The sequence below is a fragment of the Penicillium cataractarum genome, assembly GCF_028827025.1.
Source record: "Penicillium cataractarum strain IBT 29864 chromosome Unknown utg000001l, whole genome shotgun sequence".
Taxonomy (NCBI): Eukaryota; Fungi; Ascomycota; class Eurotiomycetes; order Eurotiales; family Aspergillaceae; genus Penicillium; species Penicillium cataractarum.
The window spans coordinates 3786643-3808896 of NW_026622737.1; the positions used below are offsets into that span (position 1 = coordinate 3786643).

General features: G+C 51.3%; 9 protein-coding genes across 9 annotated transcripts; 4 read left to right on the plus strand and 5 right to left on the minus strand.

Annotated features, from left to right (window-relative positions):
- Positions 1-3906: 3906 nt before the first annotated feature.
- On the plus strand, positions 3907-4805 carry N7496_001291 (KxDL motif-containing protein; the record flags this gene model as incomplete). Its single annotated transcript, XM_056694222.1, has 3 exons — positions 3907-4220; positions 4367-4519; positions 4724-4805. 3 exons carry the CDS (start codon positions 3907-3909, stop codon positions 4803-4805), a joined length of 549 nt encoding a protein of 182 aa, XP_056560951.1.
- Positions 4806-5762: 957 nt separating this feature from the next.
- Positions 5763-8413, minus strand: N7496_001292 (AAA family ATPase SEC18; the record flags this gene model as incomplete). Its single annotated transcript, XM_056694223.1, has 3 exons — positions 5763-7634; positions 7687-8002; positions 8052-8413. 3 exons carry the CDS (start codon positions 8411-8413, stop codon positions 5763-5765), a joined length of 2550 nt encoding a protein of 849 aa, XP_056560952.1.
- A 180-nt stretch (positions 8414-8593) lies between these two features.
- On the minus strand, positions 8594-8925 carry N7496_001293 (uncharacterized protein; the record flags this gene model as incomplete). The annotated part of the gene is made up of 2 exons (XM_056694224.1): positions 8594-8611; positions 8731-8925. 2 exons carry the CDS (start codon positions 8923-8925, stop codon positions 8594-8596), a joined length of 213 nt encoding a protein of 70 aa, XP_056560953.1.
- Positions 8926-9006: 81 nt separating this feature from the next.
- N7496_001294 (uncharacterized protein) lies at positions 9007-9854 on the minus strand (the record flags this gene model as incomplete). Its single annotated transcript, XM_056694225.1, has 2 exons — positions 9007-9796; positions 9847-9854. 2 exons carry the CDS (start codon positions 9852-9854, stop codon positions 9007-9009), a joined length of 798 nt encoding a protein of 265 aa, XP_056560954.1.
- Positions 9855-10213: 359 nt separating this feature from the next.
- N7496_001295 (protein arginine methyltransferase RmtB) lies at positions 10214-12110 on the minus strand (the record flags this gene model as incomplete). Its single annotated transcript, XM_056694226.1, has 4 exons — positions 10214-10964; positions 11023-11260; positions 11328-11738; positions 11867-12110. The coding sequence occupies 4 exons, from the start codon at positions 12108-12110 to the stop codon at positions 10214-10216; spliced, it is 1644 nt and encodes a 547-aa protein (XP_056560955.1).
- Positions 12111-12355: 245 nt separating this feature from the next.
- On the plus strand, positions 12356-13797 carry N7496_001296 (Mo25 family protein; the record flags this gene model as incomplete). The annotated part of the gene is made up of 5 exons (XM_056694227.1): positions 12356-12460; positions 12511-12571; positions 12676-13154; positions 13212-13484; positions 13567-13797. The coding sequence occupies 5 exons, from the start codon at positions 12356-12358 to the stop codon at positions 13795-13797; spliced, it is 1149 nt and encodes a 382-aa protein (XP_056560956.1).
- Positions 13798-14824: 1027 nt separating this feature from the next.
- Positions 14825-17438, plus strand: N7496_001297 (putative TBC domain protein; the record flags this gene model as incomplete). Its single annotated transcript, XM_056694228.1, has 2 exons — positions 14825-16981; positions 17040-17438. The coding sequence occupies 2 exons, from the start codon at positions 14825-14827 to the stop codon at positions 17436-17438; spliced, it is 2556 nt and encodes an 851-aa protein (XP_056560957.1).
- A 773-nt stretch (positions 17439-18211) lies between these two features.
- N7496_001298 (3-hydroxyacyl-CoA dehydrogenase family protein) lies at positions 18212-19072 on the minus strand (the record flags this gene model as incomplete). The annotated part of the gene is made up of 1 exon (XM_056694229.1): positions 18212-19072. One exon carries the CDS (start codon positions 19070-19072, stop codon positions 18212-18214), a length of 861 nt encoding a protein of 286 aa, XP_056560958.1.
- Positions 19073-20268: 1196 nt separating this feature from the next.
- N7496_001299 (allantoate permease family MFS transporter) lies at positions 20269-22212 on the plus strand (the record flags this gene model as incomplete). Its single annotated transcript, XM_056694230.1, has 8 exons — positions 20269-20566; positions 20632-20747; positions 20812-20878; positions 20937-21076; positions 21132-21408; positions 21467-21567; positions 21627-21816; positions 21878-22212. The coding sequence occupies 8 exons, from the start codon at positions 20269-20271 to the stop codon at positions 22210-22212; spliced, it is 1524 nt and encodes a 507-aa protein (XP_056560959.1).
- Between the last annotated feature and the right edge of the window lie 42 nt (positions 22213-22254).

Below are 22254 nucleotides of genomic sequence, written 5' to 3' on the forward strand. Positions count from 1 at the left end.
TTCTCTTGTGATACCAGATTACGAGCGTATAACGACATTGATCTTACTTGTGGATCTGTATTTGTCAATAATCCAACTTTAACCGTTTTATCTACTCTCTTCTTTGGTTGCGTTACGAGTCTAGAGGAAGTTGATGTAACAAAGATAGCAGACAGTCTAGGTTCAAGACTTTTGGTATAGATCAACTAGGCTTATTCCCTGATGATAAAAATCACCAGAAACTGCATTTTCGCAATGGTTTAATCATAATCTTCTATAGGTCAGTCGTATTACCAATGCTATGAGATATGAATCAAGGCGGTTAGAATGGTCTAAATGTGCTATCTGATGAAAACCGAGGATAAGTACGACAGAGTTTTTATTAGCCTTTCATCATGATTTTAGACTTCTAGACTGAGAAAACTATCAACGGAGAAGACAAGATGAATCATCTGGATCCGGGGGGCCAATCGGAAAGAACAGAGTTTACTAGGAGCCGATACATAAAGGGAAAGATAAGAAGAGAGAGAATAATACAAGGCTTAAGATACAGAGTACTGTACCCGAGATACAACTAATTACTCCTGCTATACCCTTTGCTAACGTTAATATCCAAGGGACAAGTTAATAATTGCATCCAAACACTGCGAGTATCCGCTCTATAGCGGTTCCCACCTCACATGGGAGTCTCGTGGCATACGGCCGATCTCAGTACCACTATGAGTCTATAATACTAAAGGTCCGACTGGCCGTAGATTTGACCAGCGCCAAAAGCGAACCACTCCCAAAGAGGAAAGGGAGGTGAGTTGGCCAGAGCAAACCGTCCAGTCATGATGTTGCATGTGGCGGTGAAGGAAACAGAGAGAAAAAATAATCCCCGCCCTCAACCCCACTTGATGCGAATTTTATTCGGTGACTGGGGGGTCCATGATGATTTCCTGCTTGAGAGTTTAGTGAGAATCCCAGGGCATTTTATTGTTGGGTTATGATCTTCTTGAGACCGAATCTCGTGGTTCGCCTGTTTTGGGACTATAATACGGGTCCCCCTCCCCCCGGGTGAACAGCTTAGCATCCGGGTCCATGATTATGCTTGTCAAGCGGAATGACTCAACCCTCCAGGGATTGTCATTTCTGGATCATCTCGGATTACGATACCAGAAGAGCGGGCTCGTGTAACGCATGCAACTCTGTTGGCCTCGTTGTTGACAGGGTGCAGTGCAGATGTATGTGCGGTGCATGTATACTCCGGGCGAACACCGAATGCTTTGCGATGGCCTCGTTAAGAAGCATGAGGGGGGCAAATGGAGAAAAAAGAAAGGCAAAACTTCCAGACCATGTCTCTCGTCTAGTGTCGAGGGTAACTTCTTTGGCCGGAGATGGCGATAGCGAGGCTCGACGAGGGGGCGAATAAGAGATCGGTGGGATGGAAGAGACCGTTCCGAGTAGCCTATGATACTGCGCAGCGCTGGACGGGTAGAGATTTTCCTATTCGCAGACCCAGGTCTTGTCGTATCTTGCGCGTCATTGATGTGCTGCCCGATTGCCCTGAATTTGGGAAAGAAGAGTAATGGGGGGAGAAACGCAATAGCAGAGGGCGTTCTTGGAGTTGCATCTCTGTGGGCTTTGGGAGATGATTGGGGGTGAATTTAGTATTTCATGGAGGAGGGTGGTGGCACGGTGTAATTCGGTGGTTGTATGCGAGTCAACGGGGCATATTGTCCTTCGTCAGGCTGCAAGGCATGCAGAATGGCCACGGGTAGGGCGCGGTGCAATGAGACAATGAGGAGAGAAGGGCAGTTTATTACCACAACTATCCCCAAAACCCTCGGGACACTTGGGTACCCAGTCGCCGAGTCGACAAGGTACATAGGGTAGCCAAAAAAGGGTACGTAACGAGCCGGCCAGCGCAGCCCAGCGTAAGGCAGTGCATGATTGTCAAATCAGATTGGTGCTGCCGATTTGCTTTTCTTCTTTTCTCCTTCGCAACCTTGGAGCTTGGGTAGTCCTGTCAGCAGCCAACCTGGGGGCCAATGATGACGAGATGGGCCACTCAACCCATCTTCTCCGGGCCTCCTGCATTTTACCCACGGGGCCCTGCAGAGAGCGCCCTTCTTGTCGATGGTCCGGTCCACGTCGAGAAGCAAGTCATTGCTCTTGTGCATGGCGTGTGGGGTGGCATGCTGCTCTTTGCCATGCCGTGACGGGCGTTTAGAGCGCTTGTCTGTGCTGCACTGTTCTCCTTCCCTGCTCTTCTAGCCGATTGTGGGCTGGTGCGAGGCGTTCTGGTCCTCCGGACGTAGCAATAGCCGCATGGAAAAAGGGCGGGCAAACGGAGGCCACAGGGATCTTCATGGCAAGGCACCTTTTCTTTTTCCCTCATCCTTTTCCACTTCCTTGTTTGGTCGGATGCCGTCAGGCTTCGGTCACGCAAGATCTTTCTCCGTCCCTGGGTGCCTTGGGTAGCCAGGTCTCCCCTGTGAGCTAACATGGTGCCGCTGACTGATTCTCGGCTGGAGCCTTTTGGGCGGCTTCGAAGCATTGCCGGGTTTTCCACGGTTCGTTGGGCCATGCACTGATGTCCAACACTGGGATCTTCAGGCCGTGTGACCAAATGAATTCCATTTTGCTGCCTTGCTGCCGTCTTCTTTCTGAATTTTCCTTTTGTTGAATGATTGAATTCTCGATGATGTCAGGCCGCAAGACATTTTCTTTTCTTTCTGATCACTACCACTGGTGAAAGAAAAAGACTCGGAAGGATTGCCGTTCCTGTGGGCTTCAAGGCTGACTTGACCCACTGGGCACGCACATCAATACCCAACGGATGATTTTCAGTCGGCCACTTGAGGGTCTGCAGAAACATTCGGAGGCAAGTATGAGAACCTATGGTATTGTTAATATTCAATTTTGGCAATCATGGAGCATGGGGTGTGATTGAAGGCACACGGTTTGTATGTGATACCAGTTCCTGTAGAGTTCGCAACTCGTCTCGGCGCTTCGTACCACGAGCGAATCAACCTCGATGCTCGACTCGACATCCGTCTTCCCAGCCCCCCAATTTTTGGAAAACGGGATGTCGAACCGAGGAGGGGGTGATAAGGAAGTATGGGAAAATTCGGAAAGAAAGAGATCCAGAAGTGTAAAGGTGAAATTCAGGATCCGGGGAGGGTGGGATGGGCATTTTATATACTTCCTTTCCCTGCCCAACTCCACCTCCATCCATGGACCATGACCACCCACTTTTGCCCCTCCATTGCAACAATTCGGATACTTTCAGGCTCCGCTCGGGCCTAGCACAGAATTTGGGAAACAGAAGAGGGGCCGCGTAGACCAAGACTGAAGATCCCAGGGAGGAATAGCCACCGGAGAGCGGAACCCCTAGTGGACTGGCCCAGACACACCTCGTTTCCCACTCGGAGCGGGGTCCGCGAGGTCCAAGAGACGAATCGGCGGGCAGGAACGGAGGAGGAGATGCAGCCGAAGCTCGGGGATTGGGGAGATTGGCAAGGTTGGAGGTTACAAGAGGGAGGGGTGCAATCCCAAGTGCCTCTGGTGGTCCAATGGCTCTTGTCCCAGTCCGTCCACCCTTGCCCTCCCACCCACGCCTCCTCATCATCAACTGTGATGGAAAGTCTGATCATGGCCCCGCCGGAGGGAAGACTCTCCGCTGATGCCTATAAATTCTCTCGTTTGATCCGGTGGACCCAATTCTCCTCCTTCTTCCCTATTCATCCCTCCCAGCTGGCTTCGTTTGCATCCCGGTCCGAGACCCAACACTTTTGGTCTTTACCTTCATATATTGCTGCTCCTACCTTGAGATAGGGCCTGCTCATACCTCTTTTGATCATCGTTAGATCTTGTCGAGATATACTCGTCCTCATATCAACCCTGTCATCCGATCATTGATATCTATATCAACATCACACCATCATGGCCACTCAACGTCACTACTACCAGCTTTCCACTTACCCCATGAACATGCCATCCAAGGCACCGATGCCGGCTAGCATGTACCCCATCTCGCGGGTGCCAGGCTCACCACCAGATTATTCTGATGCAAGCACCACTGCTGGCAGCCGCACCTCTGGCGGTTTCACTTTCAGCTCCCCTGGCGGGAGCGCAGACTACGAGTCGAGCTCTGCCTCGTACTCCGGAGTCGATGTCGTGGATGTCTTGAGCGACCGCATGCAAGATGCGTTCGATCCAACTCCACTGGACAAGGGTCTGGCCAAACAGGCGCAAACGTGAGTGCTCTGCAATTCTAAAATCCCTCCCCGGTAAACGGCGATTCGCTGTCCTCGCGACGCGAAACTGCCAATGGTTTGCTGCAAGCACGCAGCTATATGTGCAATTTGGAATCTTCAAGCTGACAGCCTGCGCGTTTCTCCAGCTCCGGACACTTGAACGCAAAGCAGCGCGAGCTGCTAGAACTGCAAGCCCTAGCTCAGCGCCGCCTAAAGGGCGTTCGCGCGAACTTCGCAGAAGGAGTGAAGGTTGCACGAGAGACGAAGCGAGATCTGGAATGGACCCAGAAGCGTGTCAGGTAAGAATGCGAAGATTCCACAAAGATCACCCTTACCCCTTAGAATGGACGTTGCAAGTTCCGCCCCGCTCCGCGCAGGGGGGTGATGTCTACCTCCGCTCCGCCGGGGCAGCGCTTGGCACGTGCGTCTGGGGAAGATCGACGCACCAAATTAGCGCCGCATACGTCTTCTAGAAGAAAGGCTGACCGGCTTCGTACCAATAGCGCGCTGAAGAGCAAGGCCGAGAAGGCCCACCCGGAGGAATACCGCCGGGCCGCGAAGAAGTACACCTACGACGAGTACTGATTCAGCTCGTGGGAGCTTGATGCGATTATGCTTATCTGTTTGCTTATTTTGACGACTGTGATGACTGGATTCGGACAAAATCGGGATATTTGGAACTGCTGGGATGGGCTAGTTTGCTTTTCTGGGACGGCTTTGGCGTGTTTTGACTTGGTTTTATGTGTATATCTCTCTCCCCCTGTGACGTGTGGGTATTGTGCGACTTGTGGCTCTATACTTGGAGTGGATACCGTGAATCGTACTTGTTTTACTCGTGTTACTGTAATGATGGGGTCTTGTAGCCATTCAGGAGCCATCGTAGCCTGACTCTTTGGTATTGAGCCGAGTATCGTACGTCGTGAAGCCCTAGGTAGGGTTATTAGTTGGAATGAAGGCTGGTCATAGGCTGTCCCTTGGATTGTAACCCACTTGCCAGGGTAATTTGGTCATTAGATGTCTAAAAATAGGGCTATGGCTTTGATTGAATGCCCATTGGCCAGGTTCGTTATGGTGGATATGCATGGTTGCTCTATCATGTCTCTTGCAGTTCTTCGAGACTACCCAGGGGAGATATGGATCAACTTGTTATGGTCTTTTGAGCTTGGTATTAAAAGAGAACATTGGGTAAATATTGTGGAGGTATTCTATACCTAATTGTCTCTCCAAGGGTGGTTTACACAGCTAGTTGGTACCAGCCATCAAACACCCCAACGCCGTTGCTCGGGCAGGCAGGAGAAAGGAGACGCATGGGATCCCGCCTAGACAAAAGAAAAGATATGGGACAGCCGGTTCTCATTTCGTGGGCATTGTCTACACTTTTTCATAACGCCAAACACCTATCTGGCCAAAGCATACCGCTTGCGTCCAGAGGAAATGAGAATAAATCATACGAAGGAACACGAAAGACAATTCCAAGATATATGGTGTGTTATACTCATAATAGCAGAAAGTACAAACAGATGAATTCTATATATGTACGCTCTAAGCAAACGTCTGCTCTTCCTCAATAGCCCGATTAATCACACGGACAAAACGGCCCACCTTGTCCACATCTTGCTTGGCAGTCTCGATACCAAGAAGAACCTTCTTGATACCCACACTGAGACGGCCGTCATCCGCCAGACCGCCGACTCCCTCGAGGGCCTGAGCAATCTCTTGGGCATCGAAAGCACCGGACTTTTCCATGACAAACCGCAGCTCACCAAACGATAGCACGTTAGGAACCAGAATATCCGAGTTGAACGAGTTATAAATGTCCAATTGTTTCATCAGAGCACGTTCGGTGGTCGTGGCCAAGATCAGCAGGCGACGGCCTTGAGTTGGTGGCTTCCGGAGGAACACCATGAGGGCCTGTAGCACGTTATTGCTGAAGCGGGGGCCGATGGGAACCCAGTCAATTATGCGCTCGATATTGTCAACGACGACAATACTGGTGCGACTTTTATAGGCACTGTCAAAGATGCGGCTGATGTGTGAAATCTTAGCAGCCTCGTTGAAGCCAACCATATCCTCGGGGCTGATCAACTTGATGAAGGGGAAGCCAGAGTCAATGGCCATGCGAGCTGCCAAGGCTGTCTTGCCACTTCCAGGAGGACCGTGGAGCAGGACAGAGAACAGGGGTGTAGACTCTGCCTGACCAACCTGCTTCACAAACAATTCACCTTCCCGCAAGATCTCGTTGATGGTGTTCGAGTAGTGAATCACGCCGTATTGGATGCGGCTGGACAGTTCCTCTTCGGAGACACCAAAGGCTGGCTTCACTTCGTCAAGAGCGTGATGGAAATCAGATCGATTGACCTTCATGTTCACCACATCTTCGTTGATGCTGGCCATCGTTCCAACCTTGACATGGCGCGAGAAGGCGAACGAGGAGGCTGACTTGACCAAACCAGCAATCTCGGCACCCGAAAAGTTCTTGGTCATGTGAGCAAGCTCTTCCAGGTCAACATCAGTGTCCATGACATTGTTAGTTCGCATCTTTTCCGTGTGGATCTTGAGAATCTGACTGCGGCCCTTCTCATCGGGCAGCGAGATTTCCATGTGCACCTCCAGACGACCAGGACGAAGCAACGCCTCATCAATCATGTCCTTGCGGTTGGTCATACCAATAAGCAGAATGTTGTTGAGTTGATCGACACCATCCAGCTTCGACAAAAGCTGGTTAACAACACTGTCGCCCACGCCAGTACTACCACCTCCGCCACTTCCACGCTGCTTACAAACAGCGTCCAGCTCGTCAAAGATGATGATGTGCAGACCACTTTCATCACCCTTCTCCTTATATTCCTTCTCGGCATCGGCGAACATCTTTCGAATGTTTTCTTCTGACTGACCGACGTACTTGTTCAGAACTTCTGGACCGTTGATAATCTTTGGTTCCCTTGCGTTGAGCATTTTTCCAATTTGGCGGGCAATCAAGGTTTTACCAGTACCCGGAGGTCCATAAAGCAGAAGGCCCTTGACGTGCTGGATACCCAATTTCTCGACAAGGCCGGGAGGGAAGATACGGGAAGCAAAAGCACGACGGAAGATGGTGCTAAACTCAGAATCCAGACCACCAATACCCATGTCCTCGAATTTGAAACCGGGCTGGATGATCGAGTTTGCAGCTGGGCGGCGATTGGATGGCTTCACATTGATTCCAGTTTGGGCGTCCTTGAAGAAGTTGAGCTGGGTGTGCCGAGTAATGATTCCTCGAGCTGTCGCATGGGTCTCAATCTCCCCCGAGCTCAGATCGACCTTCTCCGAGGTTAAATCAACTCGTTGAACAGTCTTCACCAGCAACAAGAGCGGGATGCTCTTGTGGTCCATAAGGATCCTTTGTCCGGGAGCGAACAATTGATTTTCGAAGTTCTGAGTATGTCAGTATCCCAGCTATCCGTATTGACCTTGAATATCGACTCACCCTGATCACGGCGTTTGTGAGATCTTCCTGATCATACGGCGCTTCCGTTCGCTTCTTCGTAGACGCAAAGCTGACTTCAATGTCCGCTGATCCCAGGTAAGCTTGGCCTCCCTGGCTGAATGGGTCATAAAGCTGCACTTTGACAGCATCGCGCATTCCGACACTAGCCCATGTGCGTTGAGGGTCCGACATGCTAATATATCCGGGAGGGAAGCCCTCGAGAGGGCGGCCGGAGAGAACGTAGAGGTCATTGATCAGGAGGAGGACGTCGGCGCCGTCTCGGGAAGGCGGAATGTCCTGTGGTGATACGGCGACGCTGCCGGAGTCAGTACCGAGGTGAAGATTGAGATCGAGTAAATACTTACAGATTGCCGAATGTGAAGTTGTCGTTCGGGCTTTTGCTGGGATGAAGTGTCCAGGTCTGTCCTCCCGCTACGCCGCCACCTGGCCGTCCGCCGACTGGGGGCCGTGCTGGCATCTGCTGAGACGGCCTTCCTGCCGCGGGTGGTTGACCTCCATATCCCCTTGGATCATTATATGCATCAGTCATAGGTACATCGTCGTCGCGGGCTCGCCCTGCGCTTTGTCTTGGGGCAAGGCCGTGGCCATAATCATACCGTGGCGGTGCTTGATTGGGGTTCGAATATCCCTGGGGTGAGGGGCGTCCACTGTCGGATCTGTTCCCAAAGGGACTCGGTACAGAGGGGAGGTTGCTCCGATTGAACATTTCGAATGGTGTTAAAGACAAATAGTTGAAGAGGAGAGCTTTGGAGGCGGCCTGGGAGCTTCGTCACTCCGGGAACAGTGTGGGCGGTGGGGCGTTATCGATAACGCCAGAAAGCCACTCCCAAGAATAGTTCCCGTCAACTGGCAGATGTCATGAAACTGGGCCTTGTTATGCTGGTGCCTACCATTCTAAAGGGCTCTGGAAGGTATGATAAGGTGAAGTAGCATTTTGATGATTGGGTAATCTTTAGCTTCGAATGAAACAAGGAAAATGATATTATAGCATTCGTAATCGTTCAGTGCATTAATGCTTCTCACCAGTCGAGCTCTTCTCTGATTGCTGCAGGCGTCTATCATCTCCATGAGTTCTATCACGAGGTCGATGCGAGCGTTCTGAGCGGTGGGATGATCGTCGATGTGATCGATCTCGACTTCTATCCTCGCGATGGTGTCGGTGATGGCGCCTGGAGCCACTATGCTCCTTCTGATCGCGAGGTTTGACCGCAGGCGCATCGAGGCTGAAGCCCTCCAGGCTATCCGCTGACCGCGATCGCCTCCTGTGACGATGCCGTGATCGGTGCCGTTCTTCAGATTTCAATGCTTCAAGCTCCTTTCTTTTTCCTCATTCCATCGTTTTCGCTCTTGCTCCGTGGCTCTTAACTGCCGAACACCGCGTTTCATCGCTGCGAGGGGATCATTGGAGTCCAGGCGCGCTTTCTCTCTTTCTTTGCGCTGCGGGTCTTCATTGCCCCAGACATCTTTTTCGGGCATGGAGTCTGGCGCTGCCAGATCCTGTCCAGAACAGGAATACCATGGCTGGCGACCGATTTTCTCCTTGAAGCCTGCGGCGTTGGAGAACCGCATCGTATATTGATCTTCGTAGCTCTGCTTGTTTTTCGCAGCCTCGGCTTCGGCTTCGGCGTTCTTCTCTGCCTTCTTGTTGCCACTTTCGGCTGGGAAGAGGTTGATGTGACCAGCACTATCCACCAGCGGTACCTGTGCATCTTTACCATCTCGACTAGAGGTAAGAGCGAGTCTATCTCTCGCAGCGCTGGCCTGTGTCGCATCCTCCCGGGCTAGTCTGATATCCCTATCGGTGTCATCTTCCCCTGCGAGGCGTCGGCGCTTCCTGTACTGCCCTGCGCCATCGGCGTATTTCCTCTCTGATCTGTGATGTGACTCCGAGGGAGAGTGTGAGGGCGGTGGCGGAGGGGGCGTAGACGGGTGCTCTCCACGCAATATCTGGATCCGACGCTCGGCATCGATTTCTTGCATGCGACGTTCATCCTCCTCTTCGCGGGCTTTGGCCTGGGCCTCGTCGCGCTTGACGCGCTCGATGTTCTCGGGGTTGTAGACGTTCCATGACTTTTTCCCGAGGAGGTGACTGCTAAGATGTCAGTTGTAGCCATCATACAAAGAGAGATAGACACTCACAGCGGCATCGTGGCGGGTAGGTTGAGGGAAGAAGCAGTAGCTTGGTCGGAGCTGGCTTATCGATAACGCCCCATGGATACGGCGGCCGATGAAGGCGGTGATAGTCCAAATTGTAAACCAACAAGCCTTCTTGCATATTTGAAGGTAATCATCCTAGTAACAAGTGTATAATACTAATTGCCTGAGACATCTAATCAGGATTTGGAGGCACCAAGTACGTCGTCCAGTAAAAGCTCAGTTCGAATCTATGTTCTATGCCAAAGACATTCAGTTCATATGAATGTTCTCTTTTGCATCAAAGATATCTAGAGCGTTGTCTATACATAAAGATCATAACGCATCAATCAACTTTTGGGCAATACGCCTCTCACTGAAGAGACCAGCGCTGCTCACCCTTGGTGTTCTCGTCTACTTCCCATTGGATGCTAAGATCCAGCAGACGAGAGCCCTGCTCCTTCTTCTGGTAGCCAATCTTACCAGTAAGAACCTGGCCCTTCTTCAAAGCCTTGGGCTCCTGTTTTCCATGGTCGATGAGACAGATGGTCTGCTGCCAGTGGGTCTCAGTTCCATAGGGGCCAGTGGTGAACCCAACGAAGCCCTTCTTCTTCATATCAGCGGGAACGGCATTCTCAGGCACGGTAGAATCCGCAGAGGGCATAAAGAAGATGTCAAACCAGATGGCCCAGCCATCAAGAGCATCAATGTCCTCGTTAAGGGTGACCTTGAAGTCCTTCAAGAAGGTCAGCTCATCAACAGTGATGGTGTGGAGGGGCAATGGCAGGAAGACGGCCGACTCGGCAGGGATAGAGGTAGTCGGGACATGGCGAACAAGGGCTTCATCGTGGATGTTCAACTGCATGCTGTTCATCTTGAAGCCGTAGACATTGTTCCAGAAGGAGATGTGCGACGCAATGAAATCCGGGTCAGCGTAGGGTGCGACGCGGAGGGTGGCGTGAGATGGGACCATCAGACCACCAGGGGCAAGGTAGCGGTCGCGAGCGTAGATGACAGAATCAAACATGGCCTCGAAAAGCAAGGCGTAGCCCATCCACTCGGAAATGATGATATCGACCTGATCAACGGGAAGAGTGACCTCTTCAATCTTACCGCGGACGCATCTGTAGAGATAGTTAGCGGCTAATCTTGTCAACAAGTATATGAAGTAGATATACATACGTGATCACGTCGCCCAGGTCGTTGTCGTAAACGATTTCTCGGGCCCGGTCGATGATATTAGAGTTGTCGACCGAGATGACCTTCTTGGCTCCAGCCTTGGCACAGAACATGGACAGAATACCAGTTCCACAACCCACATCCAGGACGACCTTGTCCTTGAAGAGGTGCTTGTTCTCGTAGACAAAGTCACGGTAGGCATCGGTGCGGATGGCGTCCTTCAGCATGGACTCGTGAATGGCTATTTGAAGCAATATTTATTAGTTTGAGAGGGTCATAGAACGAGCTTTCAACGCTGATGAACATACTGTTGTAAGAATAAGAAGTGAAGTAGTCGGCATCGGCATCCTCGAGGCGATCCTTGACTGGCCTCTTTGCATTTTCGCCAGGCTCGAGCTTCTCGTCTTCCTTGTTCAACTGGTCGTCCAACGACTGTTGCACCGCGAGTCTGTACTCAGAAAACTGGGTCTGCAGGCGCTCCAATTGCTCCTGGAGTTCGAGAACCTTGCGCTCAGCCTCGGTGCCGGGGGCGGGCTCTTCGCTCTGATCCTCATTGATGTCGTCCAGACTGTACAAAACAGCGTCATCCTCCAGAACAGGCTTCAGGTAGACGTCGTCGGCAAACTTTGCCTTGGAGGAAACATCGGGGGACTGGTTTCCTGCCTTCACCTCGGTTCGCACGTAGTTGACCAATTTGATGGTATCGAGGAAATCCAGATCTGCGGAAGAAAGTCAATGTTAGCCATGGGGCTTTGCTTCTGGACATTGAAGTAGATTTATACGATCTATTCCCAAGTGGAACACTCGAGCAATAGACTTTGAAGAAATCCAGAACAGGAAGACATACCAAGATCCTTCTGAATCTTCACCAGGTCAAAGTTGTTCTTCTCCTTGCACTCCTTCAGCATTGAGCGCACATCAGGGAAAACAACGTCCGAGAACAATCCCACAACTGGTTGAGAATCATCCTCGGGCTCGACATCTTCCCATCCTTCTTCGTTGCTAGAGTCTGATTCATCATCCGATACCGAGCGAGCATCGGCAGGGACCTCGTTGACAGGAGGCTCAGCAACACGGCTAGAAGACGCCATGATAAATCGAATACAATTGACAAGAAATAAAAAGCAGGACAATTGCTGTAAAGGGAGAGTGGAATGGAGGGGCAGAAAATTGACTGATAAAAAAAAAATCCGTTATCAGTTGTGGCCTCAGGCGAACGGTTGCCCCGCCCCCGTTTGTTTATTGCTTTACTCAGCCCGTACCAACCGGCGAATCAACCCTTCCCCGGCGCATCATCGGATCCCTCATTTCTCCAACACTTACAAACCCCGGAACTATGGCGTTCTTCTTCAATCGTGGCCGGTCGCGTCAACCAGCAGATGTGGTCCGCTCCACAAAGGAATTGTTGCTCAGGGTCCAAGAATCTCCCAGCAACCCCAAGGTCCGGAAACCCCGAGCTCCAAGCTGGCGCCCACCTGCTAACCCTAGTAGGCCGATGAGGAGCTGGCCAAGCAACTCAGTCAGATGAAAGTTATTGTACAAGGAACACAAGGTCAGTTTTTTGCTTCTGCTTTATGGATTACTTCATTGATCCACCGCCCCGTCCGGGGCTGGATCAGAATGGAATGCATGACTGATGCTGCTTTGCCCCGGTAGAAATCAACACATCACCCGATCAGGTCCACGCTTTAGTCCAAGCGACTTTACAAGAAGATCTACTCTACGATTTATCACGGACTATTCACCTTCTCCCCTTCGAAGCCCGAAAAGATACGCAGACCATCTTCTCCCATGTCCTACGTTTCCGCCCCGCCTCGTATGCGACCGATAAAGACCCTCCAGTTATTTCATACATTGTTCACAATCGACCAGAGATCCTCGTTGAGTTATGTCGGGGATACATGCAAAGCCAAAGTGCCATGCCATGCGGTGTTATTCTACGAGAGGCCCTGAAGTTTGACGTGGTCACAGCGGTGATACTATATGACCAGTCACACGAAGGAGAACCTGCGGTCCGGCTCTCGGAATTGAAGCCCAACCTTCAACAGAACGGTGAGGGTGTGTTCTGGAACTTCTTTGAGTGGATTGATAAAAGCAACTTTGAAGTCAGCGCCGATGCATTTACAACATTCCGGGTATGTCATCCATTTAATAAGGGTGCGCGTCATTAGGACTGACAGATTTACTTGCAGGAGATCTTGACACGCCATAAGAGCTTGGTGACTGCGTATCTTGCGACCAACTTTGAGCTATTCTTTGGGCGATTCAATAATATCCTTATCCAGTCTGACTCCTATGTCACCAAACGACAAAGCATCAAGTTGCTGGGTGAGATCCTGTTGGACCGTGCCAACTACAATGTGATGATGGCCTATGTGGAGAGTGGGGACAACCTCAAACTATGTATGAAGCTGCTGCGCGATGATCGCAAGATGGTGCAGTACGAAGGGTTCCACGTTTTTAAGGTATGTCAGGCTTGCCGATCCACCATCATCTGACGATCTGCGATCCACGATCCAAGGGGGAGAATGCACTGACCGAAACCAGGTATTTGTCGCCAACCCGAACAAATCGGTAGCAGTACAGCGAATTCTCATCAACAATCGCGACCGACTATTGAGATTCTTGCCTAAGTTTTTGGAAGACCGGACGGACGACGACCAATTTACGGACGAGAAGAGCTTCTTGGTGCGCCAGATTGAACTCCTTCCCAAGGAGCCCGTCGACCGGGGCAGGCTACAATCCCAGTCCGGGGCCAACACCGCCGCAGTGGCCTAAAACGACATGGATCTAATGCTGGGCCGTTGGATTGTAATGACCATTCTATGCTATTTCTCACGTCTCCTTATTTGGGGTTTACCTTTCTTTCATTCCACGCTTTGAAGATATATTGTTGGTCTAGGTTGTTTGCGCCCCTTTGCATTTGGCAGCCGATGGCCTACTGGATTTACAGCCTCGGCTATGGGAGTTTCACGCGTTTCTTTTTTTTTGATGTACAGTGTAGTGTTGTTCACAGGGGGTCTCTACTAGGTTGTGCCAAAATTGAATAGTTTTTTGAGGGATTACGATAATCGTATACTTCATTCTTCGTAATCCGTGCCTCGTAGTCCACTCCGTATTATTATGGATCTCTACATTCGATAGTTTAATCTGCAGGGACTCGCCCAGGTCAGTCCTGTATTGTTAGTACCTCCTGCCGTATTCTTCCAAAGTATATCGTAACGAATCCTTCATGCCCAAGCATGTACCCGACCGTTCTTATTCTTCTTCAATGCCTTCTAAAAGCATAGTCTTCCATCTTCCCCCTCATGACACCATGGTTATGTTCTAATCTAAGCACCATTAGTGTGCTCCACTTAGCCTCCTTGTCTGGCCTCGTCGCGGTCCACTGCTGCGCGGCCCCGAAAAGCCTGGTGGGACAGCCCTTCCCCTAAAAATATCACCCCCTCTCAAAGCTCGACCTCGAGGACTCGAAACTTTCCCTTTGCTTCATTAAAGAGCAGTTCCCACCGTGTTCATCTCAGATTCTCACCTGCGCAGTGGCATTTTAACGGCGCATTGTGTCCTTTCCTTTGTTGGATGGAATGAAAGTGTGGCCCGCGCCAAGACTCCACATCTCCGGACCATCGCCAGGAGTCGAATTTATTTAATTTCCAGACCCTGACGAAACGGTGATGCGCGTCTTTGACCTTCCCCTCCTTTTGATCGCCATTTCAATTTCGTCGCTGCATTGTTGAATTGCTCAATCGCTCACCTTCCACTCCTTACTGCCCTCTCGCGCATTCCTGCAAGTCATGCCGGGATAATGGAGGCTTCTGCATCGTTATCGCCAGTGGGTTCGGAGTTGCGCCCGGCGACCCAAGCTGTACCCTTTGATGAGACTGTCGCAGCCCAGCGGCCCCTTGCCATTCGTTCAGTCTCACTGCCCACGCCGTCCGATGCGCCACACGAACCTAATGGCCGGTCCTTCAGCACCAGCGTCGCCTCTCCTGAATCCGACCATCGTCCCGCGACAGCTCGCTCGGTTCGCAATACTCAAGGGAATGGAGGACTGACGCCACCAACACCATCGGGCGAGGAATTTGGGACACCTAGGTCGGAGGATGATCAATCGGTAGCACCTTCGTTGCGGAGCGTGCCTAGTATCGTCATTCATGACAGCTCTCGTCCGAGCTCACGTCCCGGGTCTCGGCCAGGTTCTCGATGGTCGGAACGCAAATGGGGTGGACTGCGAAAGAGATCGGCAGAGTTGGAACGCAAAATGAGTACGGAGGAGCTTCCTCCTGTGCCTCAGATCGAGCCAGAGTTCAGTGGAATCAGCTTGGACATACCGACGGCATCCCTAGGCGGGCTGGGCCAGGGTATGAAATTTTCGACCCGTGGCAGTCTCATCAGAGACCGATCCAAACGTCCATATCCTGCGCTGCCGAAAGACAAGCACTTGGAGGGATTGTCTGAACAGGGCTCCGCACCGATCTCAGAGGAGCCATCTGTTCAACCAGTGACGGAGACAGACGCGGTACCAGAGCCCGCACCTTCGACGCCAAGTGTCAAGGACGAGTCGAACGATGAAAACCATAATGCGGCGAATGGTGACAAGAAAGATGCGACAAACGGTGCTCCCAAGGCAGTGCCCCGTGCCAGGCCACAAAGTAGCCTCCGCCCAAGGCAAACGAGCCTCCAGAGTAGAGCTATCTCTGCAGATGAGGATATGCTATCCCGACGCGTTCGGCTGATGTATGAGAAGGGCCATGACAATGTCACTGATGCTGAAATCGCCAAGGCAATGGCGTCTGAGAATGGCGTTCTCTGGGAAGAGCCCACTACCCCCGACATTGAGACTGCTTCCACACCCGCCCCAGAGATGAAGGTGACTGACCACAAGGGTCGAGCTTCTGAAGAAGTTGAGCGCATCAGGATGAAGAGAGAGACACGAGAATTGGCAGGAGGCATCGAGTATTGGCAAGATGTGGGGGCAGGACAAGTTGATCGTTATGGATTCATTCACGCGCCGGCCGATGAGCCTCATCCTATCCAAAGGGTGACCACGAGCCTTCTCCTTGCCTCGGAGACCCCTCGGCGGAAGCGTTCAATTCGACCAACCACTGCTCGTGCAAGCACTCGCTCCTTCAGCGCTAGATCCCCCACACGCAACCCCTCTCAGAGCTCTGCGACTGGTCGTCCAACCTCATCAGCAAGCACACACAGTATGCCTGTCCGGCGTTCCACATCGCGTCTTCGGTCCGCGACCAACCATCTCCCACACAACAGAGATCGAAAGACCAAGGACGAGGCCGGTGACATGTTGACTTTGCCTGGGGATGTCCTGGGCGAAGGCCAAGACGCTGCTGCTGCACGTGCAATGCGGAGGAAGGAGTGGGAGCGCGAGGACAAGTGGACCAAAATGGCGAAGCCAGTCAAGAAAACCCGTGATGGTGGCGGCATGAAATTCGAATTTGACACGCACAGCAGCAAACTGATTGAGCGAACGTGGAAGGGTATCCCCGACCGGTGGCGCTCAACAGCTTGGTACTCGTTCCTTGAAAGTAGTGCAAAGCGTCATGAAAACAGTCCCCCCGAAGACGAACTCATTGCAGCCTTCCACGACTACCAGTACATCTCCTCGCCGGACGATGTCCAAATTGATATTGACGTGCCCCGCACGATCACCAGTCACATTATGTTCCGTCGGCGGTATCGTGGTGGACAAAGGCTGCTGTTCCGAGTGCTTCATGCCATGTCATTGTACTTCCCTGACACTGGATACGTGCAAGGTATGGCGGCGCTAGCGGCAACGTTGCTGGCATATTATGATGAGGAGCATGCCTTCGTTATGCTTGCGCGACTTTGGCAGCTACGTGGCCTCGAGGAGCTGTACAGGTCGGGATTTGCTGGTCTTATGGAGGCCCTGGATGACTTTGAGCGAGAGTGGCTCGCTGGTGGTGAAGTGGCTTCGAAACTGGTAAGCAAGTATTCACCCACAACCTTGCAAGGCAAATACTCACACGTCGACCGTATAGAACGAAGTCGGAATTCCTCCCACTGCGTACGGCACGCGGTGGTATCTCACCCTTTTCAATTATTCCATTCCTTTCCCTGCCCAACTCCGAGTGTGGGACGTGTTCATGCTCCTTGGGGATGCGGACGACTTCACTGCATCTGCCCGGCCAAACACCTCGTCCGGCAAGGCCAAGAAGGACTTGCCTGCCCCCCACTCGAGCACTTTCGGCCAAGGTCTTGACGTCCTTCATGCCACCTCCGCGGCCCTCATTGACGGCATGCGCGACATAATTCTCGAATCTGATTTCGAAAACGGCATGAAAGTCCTCACCAGCTGGATCCCAATCAAGGACATTGAAATCTTCATGCGCGTTGCCAAAGCAGAGTGGAAGGTCCACCGTCGCAAGAAGGCGACATAATCATCTGGTCGAATCGACATTACCGTCCATTCTTCTCACTAATCATTTCTCTCACGGTCGTTTGATACCCTAATGATCCGGGTGCATACCGAGAACCCCCTTTTTGATGTCTAATTCCTTATACCCATCCACCCATCTCGGTTGCCCATAATTTGGAAACCCCAGTCTCGTGTGGACTGTCTTTTTAATTTCTTAATACCCTTTTTACCCATTTTTGACTTCCGTCACGTTCCCTATGTACCTGATTCCCTTTTCCATTTTACATCTAATTTCTGCTCACGACTGCCCTCTGGTTTCGGTGGTTTCCTTTGATGATATCTACCAATCCCTCCACGTTCTTTCGATCTTTTCTATTTCTTATTTCTTCCCCCGCGTCATGCGTTTCCACACAACATCATTGTACATCCCCTTCTCATTACTTCTGGCTTGAGCAAGTTTTGATGTGCGAACTACTGGTTGGACCTCATGCCTTACCAAAGTGTACATCATCGATGTGAAGTCGAGTCTGCCGTGTCTGATTAATTGCTTGCTTGTGACACTTAATCTGGCTTGGACCCGTGTCTTGCTATGAAATAATACTACATAGAACGCTCGAAAGGCGCCGATACAGCTGATCCTCCGAGGTCAGATGGTATCTCATCAATTGATCGTAAATTGCTATCAGCGTTTTATTTTTGGCATAAATCTATAGATCTAATACTCCGCCACCAACATTCTTTTGTGTGCCTCTGTGAGGTACGGCACTGTCTATGGGGCAGACATCTAATCTTAATCTATCCCAATAACCCCTTTCCAGTTTTCGCGCCCAGGTTACCCTTATCCACATACGAAGTCTTCAGCCAATCCTTCGCACGTGGATTCGTGTGAAGCTCCCTGGAATATACAACCTCAATATTGTACACCGTATCCAAACCAACCGTATCCATCATCTGGCAAGGACCCTTGGTCGCCAAGAACCACGACTTGAACATCTCATCGATTGTCGGACCGTCGGTAACACCATCCGCCAACGCGAGCAAACACTCGCGCTTGATGCCGGCCCAAATCCGATTAAAGACCAAACCGGTAGACTCCTTCTGCGCATGCACGGGCTTGAAACCCGCAGTAGCAGCCTTCTCCATCAGGAACGGGAAAATATCCGGATCAGTATGCCCGCACGACATGACCTCAAAGTAGATTTGCTCCGGCGGCATGTAATAGTGGCCATTGCAGATACGGTAGTTCTTCTTCGTATTGGCGAGCATCTGGCTCGAGCGCAACGAAGACGAATTCGTCGACACGATACAATCCGGCGGTGCGAGCTCATCCACTTGGCCCAGGATATCGATTTTCAGCTCCAACACCTCGGGGACACACTCGATTACCATCCATGTCCTTTCAACGGCTTCCTTCATCGAGGTGGTGAATTTGGCGGTGCCGGGCTTGGTGCCCATCTTGGCGGCTTGTTTGGGGACGTTGGTGTTGATGTACTCGAGTGCCGGGTCGTGGTTGCTTGTTTGTTTTTCGCAGAGGATCACGTTGGATCCGGCGGCTACCCACATCATAGCAATCCGTCGGCCCATCACGCCGGCGCCGATTATCGCGATCGGGCGAGTGGTGGTGTCGGGCTTGGTCCACGGGGTTGTCGAAGGCATGGTAGGTGGTTATTGGCGGGGGGTCGCTTGAACGGGGTGGTTGAAATGATGGTGGAATTGGAATTTGCCTGTGGGATTGATAGTTTTGAAGGGATTGAGGCCATTGTGGTTAGAGAGATGGGTTATGGCGAGAATGATGCTGTGATGACACTCGATGACTGAATTGGGCACGGAGCCACAGTTTGTCCATCATGATATAACTCTGAGGGCAGCTGTGGCTAGTGGCAATGGTTAGTTGGACAGACATTCTGATTATATTTGATTTCTTTCTCTCTCTCAGCAGTAGGCGCGATTGTAATGTCCAAGGTCAATCCTAGAGATTGTGAGCTGGTGAATCATCGTCGCTCGGAAGACCGAGTTCTTCAGCGGTGAAGGAAGCAAGTGGGATTCCTTGCTTCGTGCGACGATGCTCCATAGCTGTAGGGGGTGTCAAGAATAGTGATTAATGGTTATAGACAGAGAATATGAAATAAATGGGCTGAGAATAGCGGAGCATGAACATTCAGAGGCCTCGACATTCCTTATTCCCCGTCCGACGGGGTATAGAGGTATAGTAGTATCGTGGACGAGATGGTGGCGTTTCTAAGCGGTTCAGAACCGAAAGTTTCGGATCAGAGCCGATTGATAGCCTCGGAACCGAGACGCAAAGGCCGCCAGATTCATTACGAATCCAGTTGAGTTCACGCCAGAGCATCCAGCTGACAGATTAGTCGAGCTGTCTCTTTGTGGGGGTCTCGATCTCGGATCCTACCTATCCTTTTGGTCCGGTAAGAAAGATAGCAATCTGGACTGGAGTATACTCGAAGACGAGAGTAGTTTGGATATTGTAGATTCCATGGCAACTAAGGCCGAGCCACTGACACCCAAAAAAAGCCAAAATGCCCGGAAAATGCCTCCCGGCCACTTCGAGGGACGCATGAAGCTGGCATGACCCCTCATCCCTACTCGTTGCCAAGGATCAGAAACGACAGAAACGAAGATCTAACCCAAATCTGGTTTCCAGAAATTCCACAATTTACACAATTTCCAACAGTTCCACAATTCTCGGGAGGAGACCGTGGGGTAGCTTCCCCCGCAGGGTCTAACAGGATTTAAGCAAATATAAATACCCCAGATCCAAGCTCCGCATTTTCAACTAGAGGAAGAGAGAGAGAGCCGGTACGAGTCGCGCCCATTGAATCTGTCTCCCGATCGTCATGCCCGACTCCACCGATACCTCCTTGGGAGGCAAACCCACCGAATACCAATTCGAGGATGCGCGCAACGCCCACTATGACGAGAAGCATCCCGACCGGGAATCGGCTGCTGCTAGCCCTCCCTCCTTTGACGGCGTCGATGAAGCGGCCGTACTGCGCAAGATGGATCTTCGCCTGATTCCCATGCTCAGTATACTCTACCTGTTGGCCTTTTTGGACCGAGGCAATATTGGTAATGCCAAGATTGAGGGTCTGCTGGACGATCTACACATGACGGGGCCGCAGTATAACTGGACATGTATGTGATGAAGAGGGAAATAGAAGAAGGGAGATTTGCTGTACTAACACGGTCTCAACGAATAGTGACGGTTTTCTTCTTTACCTACTGCGTTTTCGAGTTGCCCAGTAACCTTCTGTTGAAGAAGTTGAGACCGTCTCGATGGCTGCCATTGATCATGGTCGCTTGGGGTGTTGTGATGGTGAGCGATCGAGCGATCAATTCGTTGATAATTGTCTATGGACTAACGTGACCTTCATGTCTAGACCCTCATGGGTATCGTTCAAAACTATGGCGGACTCCTTGCAACTCGTCTCTGTCTGGGCGTTGCTGGTAAGGATGGCATGGAAGACATCCCGGAGAGAAACATCATACTAACCTTTCATTACAGAGGCTGGTCTATACCCCGGCGTTGCCTATTACATTACTCTGTGGTACCCTCGCCACCGCGCTCAATTCCGTCAAGCCCTTTTCTTCAGCGCCGCCAGTATCGCCGGTGCATTCTCCGGACTACTCGCCTATGGTATCGCTGTAAGTGCCATATCGTCTAATCTCCGTTTGTTCAAGTGTCTAACACTATAGATAGAAAATGGACGGAGTGGGTGGCCTCGCTGGCTGGCGCTGGATCTTCATCTTGGAGGGTATCCTCACCGTCGTCGTGGCTTTCATTGCCCCATTCGCGATTCATGATTCCCCCGAAACAGCCAAATTCCTCACGGAGCAAGAACGCGCATTCGTGATCCACGCTTTGCGAGTCCAGAACTCGGCAGACTCGCGTGAGATGGTTCAGGACGAGTCCAAATTCCAGATGAAATACGTGATTGACGCTTTCAAGGATTGGCAGATTTGGTTGGGACTGTTGAGTGAGTTACTCTCCGAAAGAGCAAGTCTTTCGGTTTTACTGACTCGATGATCGCAAAGTGTACTGGGGTATCACCTGCCCTCTCTACGGTATCTCTTTCTTCCTGCCTTCCATCATCAAGGACCTGGGATACAAGTCTTCGACCGCACAACTACTCACTGTGAGTGCAATCCTCTCATCTTGAATCGCACAGACCTATTCCTGACAAATCCTTTGCAGGTCCCTATCTACATCACTGCTGCCATTGTCGCCGTTGGTGCAGCCTGGTACTCCGACCGCCGCAAGCAGCGCTCTCCCTTCATCCTGTTCTTCATGTCTCTGATCGCCATTGGCTTCATCATTGTGATCGCATCCACTGGACGCGGTGTTCCTGGTGTAGTATACTTCGGAGTATTCATTGCAGTCATCGGTAAGTCCTGGATCAAATCACCTTCTCTAGCAAATTTACAAAGCTAATCTGGGAATCTCAGGCATCTACCCTGCTTTCCCGGGTAACGTCACCTGGTTGAGTGTCAATCTTGCCGGTGATTATAAGCGCGCAGCTGGAATGGCTATCCACATTGGAATAGGTAATCTTGCTGGAGCCATGTCTTCCAACTTCTATCGCTCCAAGGACGCTCCGAACTATATCCTCGGCCACGCTCTCGAACTCGGCTTCGTGGTCATGGGCATGATTGCAGTTGTCATCCTGCGACTCTCGTACCAGCGCATCAACAACAAGCGCGATCAAATCGATCCTTCGGAGTATCCGAGTGACCCAGATTCGCTCGGCGATAGGTCCCCTCTGTTCAGGTATATGTTGTAAAGCAAGAATGTGGAGTGAAATGATGAACCGAGATACAGTCTT